General features: G+C 39.3%; 2 protein-coding genes across 3 annotated transcripts; both read left to right on the forward strand.

Moving 5' to 3' along the window:
- Window positions 1–456: 456 nt before the first annotated feature.
- LOC106516600 (uncharacterized) lies at window positions 457–2,058 on the forward strand (the record flags this gene model as incomplete). Its single annotated transcript, XM_014007040.1, is given in 1 exon segment — window positions 457–2,058. A coding segment is annotated over 1 exon segment (629 nt), but the record flags the coding sequence as incomplete, so codon positions are not given.
- Window positions 2,059–3,699: 1,641 nt separating this feature from the next.
- LOC106516586 (zinc finger protein 648) lies at window positions 3,700–7,219 on the forward strand. Of its 2 annotated transcripts, none has more exons than XM_014007019.1 (4): window positions 3,700–4,640; window positions 5,306–5,415; window positions 5,576–5,681; window positions 5,785–7,219. In XM_014007019.1, the coding sequence occupies exons 1-4, from the start codon at window positions 4,376–4,378 to the stop codon at window positions 6,765–6,767; spliced, it is 1,464 nt and encodes a 487-aa protein (XP_013862473.1). In that variant the 5' UTR covers window positions 3,700–4,375; the 3' UTR covers window positions 6,768–7,219. The 2 variants fall into 2 exon arrangements, with proteins under 2 accessions (XP_013862473.1, XP_013862482.1); XM_014007028.1 differs by having other exon boundaries at window positions 3,701–4,640; window positions 5,309–5,415.
- The last annotated feature ends 2,809 nt before the right edge of the window (window positions 7,220–10,028 follow it).

The raw sequence follows: 10,028 nt of genomic DNA on the forward strand, positions 1-10,028 counted from the left end.
TTCCAGTGAAATATATTTATGTTTGTGGTTGTAATGTGACAAAATATGGAAAAGTTCAAGGGGTATGAATACTTTTGCAAACCACTGTACATATTCACTTTTCTAAATAAAATCCAAATTAACAATTTATTGAAATTTTTTGTGGACCCCCATGAAAATGGACCCCTTGTAGACCCCAGTTTGAGAAGGTCTGTTATAGCTAAAGTCAAAAAATGTTTCTGATTTATTTTCTGGGTTAATTTATTAATTTATTTATTTCCTTTTTAAACTTAAGTTGGGTCCCCAGTGTTCCCAACTACAGTCTGTTAAAAAAGGCAGATATAGGTTGATTGTACTTAGCTCATTTGATAGAAAAATTTATCTATACCCTGCTCTGCTGTACATGTGTCCAATTGTCTCGTTTACCATCTCCATATTCAGTTTGACTCACGTATTGTGTTTTTTCTTTCTCTACAGCTTGTGTGTTAAACGCACAGTCAAAACCTGTTGTGAACCAAAGGAAATTCCATATCAAAAATATGAAAATCCTGCTCCACAACATCAAACATGAAGATTGTGATATAAACATAAAACATCTTAGTAAAAGAAACAGGGTAGAGAACACGTCAATGAATACACCGATGAAAAATGTGTCAAAGCAGCAAAAGAAGCTGAAAGCAAAACATGGGTCCTCGYCTGCCGGACAACAGAATGCAGAAAAGAGCGGCAACAAGAAATTCTCCTGTATCTTTTGCAAAAAGCTGTTTGATACAAGATCCGGTCGAAATATTCACTCTCGTTTCCACAGGACATGCAAAGGCTGCAAAAAGGTCCTCAAAGATGTTTATACTCTGCGTTGTCATATTACGTCATGTGTAAAATTTAAAAATCGCATGGCAAAGGAAGCCATGAAACCTTCAACAATCTACGCTGACAAGAAAAGCACAACTGAGCCCTTAAAATTCACAGTGAAGGAGGAGAGCATGGAGCTTTCTGTCAACAGTGAAACATTCACCAGAAATTACACAAAAGGCTGCACAAATTCCATTGAGACACATGGAGAGCTTGGATGGATGAAGCCTTTAGAATATACTGAAGATAACTGAGAAGCCCAGTAAAGATATGAATCAAGAAAACACAAAATCTTCTTCAAATGAATAAACTTCCGTAGGAGAGAGAGGCTCGATACTTGAGGGAGGTCATGCATTTTAAAGTTTAGTTTCCAGCCTCCATGACTGTCCAGTGTAAACAAACACAACATCTTTATATCTGTCCAAACTTCAAAGGGAACTGTCCTAAAGCAGAACACAGTCCTAGAATATGTCTCAGGAAAGGGAATGGACTGATGCAACGTGTAATTCAGCTACATGTTTGTGGACATTGGTCCCACTGGAAGTCAACATTTAGCCTCGAGATAAAGTTCTTTGTGTTTTGTTTTATATGTGAGGTGAAGTCATAAAAATATACTCAAAGGGGACCTATTATGCAAAACTCACTTTTTAAAGTTTTTTTTACTCATCTTTGGGTACGTACTTCTTAAAAAATCAGTACTAGGACCAAAAAAATGCATCCAGGGTTATATTTACTCAAAGTAAATGTATTTTTTCATGTATATTAATGTCAAGTTTTCAAATCCCGCGACCTGTGATGTCACAAGTCGCACTCCGCCCACCCCATGCAGAGACTCCGCCCACTTCTTCCCAGGACAGTCGCAGCCGGCCAGTGAACTGTTTCTYGGGGGACACTTTTCCTCGCAGCACCGCTCTGTGCGTTAGCATGCTAATGTTATTGTTGAGCAGTTTGTTGCAKCGGCAGGTGCCAATTCCGCTGCTTATATTGACTGACGTTAAAAAAAACATCCCGTTTTTGCCATCGCTGAATGTAGTAAACACCTCTTCAGTGACGTGCATGGTTAGATTAAACACGCGATGTTAATATGGAAACATGGAGACACATGGAGACTTTAGCATGGTTCTATTGTGAAAAGCCAGAGGGAAATAGTTTTTGTAGCGGAGTTGAGTTGACTGGTGTGCAAGGTGAGTCGTGCTGTTAATCTTTATTAAATATCATAAAAAAATAGACCCGATACTCTTTTCTTAACCCTCCTCCTTCACGACCGGACCAAAATGCATTACTACTGTCTCCAACCAGGAGGAGGAGAAGAAAAGACATTTAGAGGAGGGAAACAGACAGACAGGAACATAATAGGTCTCCTTTAAATCTCTAAATTAATTTTTTTATTTACCCATCTTTACAAATAGTTTAGTAAAACCAGCAAATCAACTAGATGTCATTTTAGTGCAGTGATGTTGGAGTGAGTCCGGTCTCCGAGCCGGGTCGGCGCATTTACTTTCAGATCAACTGAGTGCCGTCAAACAATAGTGATGTATTGAATCCTCAGGATTTGTTTTTACAGTACCAGTTAAGTCAAGGTGCGTCATCACGTTGATGTGAATCTTATGTGATATCAGTAGAGTTTTACAGAATTCCTTTGTTTCCATTACGGCRCAGCAGTGTTCTGAGTCCAACAGTGACAACTTGACTACTGACTGGATATTTGTTGCTTGTAGTATTTTGTACATAAAATTAATGTACTTGTTTTTGTTTGGTCTGAAAGTAACGTTTTGCTCACAATTATTTGTCTAGAGTTTGCTTTTTATCACAACATGTGTATTTTTCGACTAAATCAGTGTTTTTCACACACATTAGTCCAAATCATGCAGTGTTWTTTTGTCATCTGTCATTCACTGCAAATGTTGGACAAACAATTGTTTTTGTTATTGTACTTACATTTTTAAWATTACTTTTTAAATCCTGTATGATGTGAACATTTCTTCTGTTTGCATAAAAACTTTTTTTAAGTGGGCAAATGTATTTTATAATTCATTTGAACCAAAGACACAAGTGCAAATGAATTCCCTGTATTTTTTTTTTTATTTTCGCATACCATTTTTTATTGTATTTAGTATGTTAAAAAAAATTATACAAACTGTTGCCAGCAACACAGAAGTTGAAAAATTAGTATGTTTACAAGTGCTGTACATGCTTTTATGTTTTATCATTGCATGCTTACTGATTTTTAACTTATTGGGGTTTTGTTACCACCACCCACCCCACAGTGTGTTTGTGAAAGTGCATTTAATTGATTTTACTACTTTTAATCCTATTCATACTATTATTTACTTTATTCCAGAGCAAAATGGTGTTGCAGGTTTTTTTTTTTACTTTTTTTTTCATTCTGATTATTTGTGCTGCCTTATTGAAATATTGCATTAAATATAAGTATTTCCCATTTTGTCTAATGTATTGTGCTTTTTGTTGTGAATATTAAATTATGTTAAAGGCCTTAAACTTTTGAATATCGCCCACTTTTAATAATTTTATTTTGAGAAATAATGACGTCACTGTCATCTTGGTCAAACCTAGAAAGTTGCTATAGTCAATCTCATAATAATAATAAAGCATTTTATTTATAAAGCACCTTTCAGGACACTGTGCTACAGAAAAACAACTCCTCTAGATGCATGGTGTACATATGTGTACAACATGCTCGGAGCATGTGTTGGGTAAGATTCTGCCACGTCAGAATTTTGCTCTAAAATCTGAGTTCTTGGCATTTTTATGTTTTGTGTCCATTAGCTGTGGCAGCCATCTTGAATTAGGTTGACTCTAAATGTTTTAAGTTTGAGAATAAGAACTATTTTCTGAAATTTTCAATTAAATTTGTCCAGTAGATATAATTAGATATTTTGCTAACAGAGTTGACTCCGAATAGTTAGCTGTAAATTTTAAACAGACTGCTACATCACAAGCAGCCGTGCTCAGGCACGTTATCGCGAGATTGTCTTCTCATCCCACCACAGGTGCCCACCTGCTAGCAAGAGATACCCCATTTGTTTTTTGCAGTTAAAGATTGATTCACTCTTTAATGTTTAGTCATTTAAGATTTTTATCACCCTACCTTTCCAATCGGCACATTAATATTTCTTTTTTTCCATCTACTTCTCTGACATTTACACATTTAGCGTCAGTGTTAGCCGAAATACGCTAGCTTTACGCTTCGTTGGGTCTTTGTTTACATCTTGTTCCGAGGGAACGTGAGTAGAGCAGAACAATAACTCACGTTTTGTGAACGAKTTTTCATTTAAATTCGCTAGAAATCAACCATTTATGCTCTTAATACAGTTCGCCTCAAGTAGCACCGCGTTAGCATCCCGAATATGACAGGTTAGCTTAGCGTGATCAGTTTTAGAGCGATGATATTGATAGGTGGCTGCTGAAAACTTGTCAGAAATGTAGCATCGCAGCAGGGTTTAAAAATCAATTGACTTCCTCTGGAGCCCCGTTGCAACGACAACAGTGAGACTTTGATGCTGTTTTAAACAAACAAAGGAACATGGAATCTGTCAGGAGTGCTTTCCACGCTCAGCTGGCCACCGTCATGGACTCTCTGCTGGCTGCAGCTGTCTGCGAGATCGCCAAGATCTTCGAGAGCAGCCTGTGCGATCAGCAGGCGGAGCTGGTGCAGAAAACCGAGGAGATCTCCGTCCTCCGGTGCGAGCTGGAGAAACGGGAGCGGAGGCTGAAGGGCGCAGGCAGCGAGGAGGGACGTGTGTCGCCAGGAGGCAGGGAAGGCAACACGAGGCAACAGACAGGAACAGGTACAAGTTTGTGTTTCTGAACTCCACGGACAGCACACCTAGGTACGGTTTTATAAAAGTATTTAAATATTTAACCACACTTAAAAAAACACTGCAATGTAAATATTTGAAGGGCATACTTAGGGGAAAGTTATACCTGCAAATGTAAAGGCAATGTAAGGATTTGGTTCCTTTGGTTTGTGTTTTCATTGTATTGTGTTCATTATATAATAATTACTGTCTTTGTTAAAAGGAAGATAAAGCTTATTAGTCATATAAAGTTAAACATACACATATTGCAATCCTCTATTGATTTTGGATTGGGTTGCAYATTATTACAAAAAACCTGACATGCAAATTATTGTTACACATTATTATAATAATTACACATCACGGTTTTCTAAACCGGATGTGGGCATCGAGGCTGGTGATGGTCTGCTGGGTTGACTAAATATATTCTTTGCTAACAATATGAAATATAAACACCTTTGATTTATTATGGTCCTTTGCAATATTGATATTGCGCTCACTTATACTGCGATAATGATAAATGTTTGATGTGCTGCCCTACTAATATTTATATAGAGAAAAATACAGTGTTRAATTTTGCTTCAGTCGTTTTACTTTGTGAGTAACCTGACGAACGTCGATCACACCGATCTTCTCATTCTTTTTATTCTTTCAAGCAGGACCAAATGTGGGAAAGAATGAACCTACTGACCCGGRCTCGGAGGAAGTACTGAGCATGCTGAAACAGGAGGTTCTGGGGCAGGATGGAGCTCCTGTAAAACATGAGGTCAGATCCTTTTTCTGCCGCTCCACAACACGGCCGTTTTCTAATAATTTAGAACAATTMCGTTGTCAGGATTTCTGAACAGACTACTTTTGCGTTCACTGCTACCTATTTAAAGTCTTACAGACTTTTTTTTTGTTGATGTATTATTATTTATTTGCAGCATTCTGGATCTGTGTCTGTCACAATCCAAGCCACAGATGAAAACCTTACCACCGGAGACGACAGGCAGAATGATGGTCCTTCTGCTACACAAACTAAGACCAAAAGTAAAGCAGTCAAACAAACCTGAGCTTGATATTTGATGCAGTAAGATCTAACCTGCATGATAAAAGTGTAAAAATATTTATTTTCCTTTTAATTGTTCTACAGTATCTAATTGGAATCAAAGCAGTCACAGTGCAGACTCTCGCTCCCTCCAAGATCAAGCCTCCGCTCCTTTTGTCTCCATCTCTCAAAGCGGGCGTTGTTCTCCTCGGACTGATCCAAACCAACATCAGCCAGGAGAGTGGTTACCGGGACTGGACACCGCTCGAGGTAACGTGCCGGGTCTAGAGAACCTGCAGGCTGATGGTACGGACCGCTCTGCTCCAGCTGGCAGCGGCACTGGCGTCGACCCTTCATGCTTCCCGCCTGGTTACGGCGCAGACAAAACCAGCGACGATGGTGACGATCGCTCGTTCTCTTTCCTGAACCAGGAGTCTGAGAACCGGGACGCAGAGCCGAGTCAGGGCATGGGGCCGAGGGGYGCTCGTCCAGACCACCCCCAAGCCTCGTCAGGTGAAACTGCGTGGCCAACGAGAGTCGACAGGGTTGTGAGAAGTCCCAACCATCACGCGCGGCGGATTACRAACTTTGTCAGCAGAGACCCTCTGCGACCTCAGTTGACCTCCCCGTCGCTCGCCGTGCGGCAGTTAAACACTCTCCTCCCSCCTCCGGCTCCCGGCGGAGGCAACGCACGCCCTTACTCCTGCCCGTACTGCTCCAAGTGTTTCACCTACCCCTCSCACCAGCGCAGGCACCTTTTGCGGCACACGGGGGTCCGGCTGCATCCCTGTCAGTTTTGCGACAAGAGCTTCCTCACGCCGTCGGAGCTGACCGTGCACACTCGCACGCACACCGGGGAGAGGCCGTTCGGCTGCGCTCAGTGTGGCAAGCGCTTCGCTCGCAGCGGCAACTTAAGGGCCCACCAACGGGATGTTCACATGGGGAAGAGGCCCTTCGTTTGCGCCGAGTGTGGGAAGAGATTTGCCCACAGGGGGAACCTGAGGGTCCACAACCACAGAGTGCACCAAGGAGATCCCTACTACATCGACGATCAGCCCGAGCCTGATATAGGCCCAAACGCTATTTAAATTAAAAAAATTTCGGGCAGAACAAATCTAGGAAAAGAAACTAATTTCAGCACACTTAAAGCATTTTGTTMGTTTTTAAATCGATGACAGGCAGCCATGGAAATATAACCACAATCCAAGTTTTACATTCAGTGATGTAATTTTACTTATACTGACTTTATTTCCCAGTTCTGAGTGATTGTTGAGTTTTAGTTCACTCTTTAAAAGGCTTGATATGGATATGCAAAAAAAAGTCATTACGTTATCTTCCATTTGTTGTGTTTTCAGTCAGACATGCTCTCAGTCAGTGCATTTTTATGATTTAAATCCACAGAATAACAAAGTTTTATGAAGAATGCTGTTAGATTTCTTTGTGTACAGTTTTGAGACAACAAGGAGTCGTCACTCTTGGAGGATGCTCGTTCAGCTGTTTTATTTTGCAGAAATAATAAAAAATAATCACATATCAAATAGTTTTGATTGTTTCATTGAAGAGCGCTCATGTTTCTCGTCAGTCAGCATCTTGGTCACGTTCAGCAAACTACAAACTCATGGATTTTCACACATGCAGGCTTTTGTTTCAGAACACCAAATATTCTATGTTGTATATTTTTTTATGGTTAATTCGGTTTAGCTTTGGGATTCAGAAAAAAAAAAACTATTTTTTTTGGTGACATGTTTTGCGATGCCAGGGTGTTGCTGTTAGATGTAATGATTTTGCATCATGATTATTGGTTTTCCCATGAACTAGAACACTTAATTGACATTGGCGTGACCAGGGGTGGGATAATGTCCCCGTAAGATTTTACAGTTTTCACATTATTTCTTGTGAAATGGAATTAATAAAAATACTTTTATTGCAAATAGTCAATAATATTGTTTRAAAGGACTGTTTTGCTATTCACAAAGTGAAATCTAAAAAGTACATTAAATATAAATGCATCAGTTTTATCCAGGCACTAGGGGGCAGTGCAAGGATACAAATACTTTGGCTTCCGGGTAGACTTTTCATCCTATTATGTCTCACATGAGCAATTATGGTWGATGCACTTGTGTCATTTCTCATAGGAGTTGGAATGTGAATTTATTGTGTTTAATTGCACAARAACAAAAATTTCTCCTTGTTTTGTGAGTGCCAAAGTAAGTTTTATTCCCTTCGTTACAATTATCTTAAGTAAATCGTAAACTTTTGGAATAAAGCATTTTGTTGTGCACATTTTTTTTTATCTTTCCTTGTAACTATTTATTTTCTATATGTTTCAAGAAGCGTTACATCTTAATGCAGTGTGAAATGTACAAAATGGAAGATATGTAAGACATAATTTAAAAATGTTTTTTTCCACTTTAGACTCTGGTGGCAACACGGATGTAAGAATTTTGCTTCAAATGCAAAAGAAAATCTGTTCCTGTAAGACTACATGAAACATCCTGTTAACTTCAGCTGAACCTTGGATTGATTTTTATTCCCAGGCCTAAAGTGTCTTGGTCCTTGTGGAGGCTGATGGGATATTTGTCCTCGTCTGTCTTTCACAGTCTCTGCTGCTGGACGAGCCCCGGTCACAGGCTCTGTGCGTGTATTCCCCGAGCAGCTGAGTCCGTGGATTTGCTAACAGAAAGATTACATCAAATGACCTCCCCTCCCCCTTAAAGGTCACCTGTTTGTGTGTGTGTGTCCCTCTGGATTTTCCTTTCTGTTTAGTAAAACAAAAATGACCAGAGTTAAGGAAGGAGCAACATAAAGCTAAATCTGAGAGGACAAAGAGGCGTAAAAATTAATGTTTTGGACGTCACATGTCTGCGAGTCCAGTCGTGTAATGGGAGAATATTGGATCCCTGCTGTTTTAAGTGCACACACTTACTGTTTTTAATGAAAGTGAGGTCAGATAGCAGCATTAATCTATGCACAGATAAAAATAAGAAGTTTTAATTTATACATTTAGCTGAGCGTTAATCTCCTTTCTGGTCAAAGCAGCTTTTATCCCAGAGGAGAAATGCAACAAACAAGCACTTTGATCAGGCTGGAAGGACCACACTGGGATTGTTTTTACTTTTTTTATCCAGCTGAACATTAACGTAGTTGTAGCCAAGAAACAATATTTTACAAAATCTGATATCAAATGCAAAATCCAATACTGAAGCTAATTTCAAATGGCTACAACTCAGTCATTTTTTTAGAAATACAGAGCTGAAACTTTGTGTGATGGTATAAGAGCAGTCTCCATGACATACCCCAGCCTGGCCACCCCTATAGCTCCGCCTCTGTGTACAAGTTTTGTTTCATCATTCATTCATTGTCCACTAAGTTTCAATAAACACATCCTCCTACCTGAACACGTCACATAAAATCATTTTTGTAAATTATTTGAAACTTTTTTTTTTACTGTGTTTATGCATGTAGTGGTTGTAATGACATTTTATTAAACGTGTGTCAAGGCTGGAAGGGATTTAGAGCTGCCTTAAGGTGGTTGATAATCCACCCAGTTCCACCAACACCCCAGGGCCTGTGGTTTCATGTGGGATTCCATTAGTGCGAAACACTCTCTCTCTCTCTCTCTCTCTCTCTCTCTCTCTCTCTCTCCAGGGAATTACCTCTGTCTGCTACTTAAGGTACTGGTTGATCCAATGTCTGCTGACTGAATTTAAGCTCTCGTCTAATGTGCTAATAGTGTTAGACTGCAGGGAGGCTGCAGAGCTTGCATTTTGTAAAGCTTTTTTTTTATTTTATTTATTTTTTGCTTCTTGCTAGAAAAGCTGATTTCATGTTGCCATGTGGCTTAAATGATCAGTTAAAGGTACTGATTGCTATGTCATAAAATTATATAATAAGAGACAAAATTTGCACACTTCTTTTCTCATATTGATGGTTAATGTGTCCTTAAAATACTACTAATAAAAAAGAACGACCTCTTCATAACTGCACCATTTGATGTGTCCTGATGCATCTAATCCAGGTAGAAAAATAAAAAAGAAACGATTAAATAGGTCCTCTGGACAGGTTTTTTTTCTTTAAAGAAGAACCCTTCCAGAGGATCTACTTATTTTTTTGTTTTTTGACCATTTGATATAGTTCAGGGTTTTATTTTGTAATTTGAAATGAGTAGCTTTCAAAGTGTAAACCATTTAGTGAGATGCCAGACGAGTGGACCATGATGCTGATAGTTATTGTACAGCTAATGCAGGGAGCTCTCTGTCTTTATTTGTGAAGGTCAGGTTGTGTGTGTGTGTGTGTGTGTGTGTGTGTGTGTGTGTGTGTGTGTGTGTGTGTGTGTGTGTGTGTGTGTG

The sequence above is a fragment of the Austrofundulus limnaeus genome, unplaced genomic scaffold (genome assembly GCF_001266775.1).
Source record: "Austrofundulus limnaeus strain Quisiro unplaced genomic scaffold, Austrofundulus_limnaeus-1.0 Scaffold1, whole genome shotgun sequence".
In the NCBI taxonomy this organism is placed as follows: Eukaryota; Metazoa; Chordata; class Actinopteri; order Cyprinodontiformes; family Rivulidae; genus Austrofundulus; species Austrofundulus limnaeus.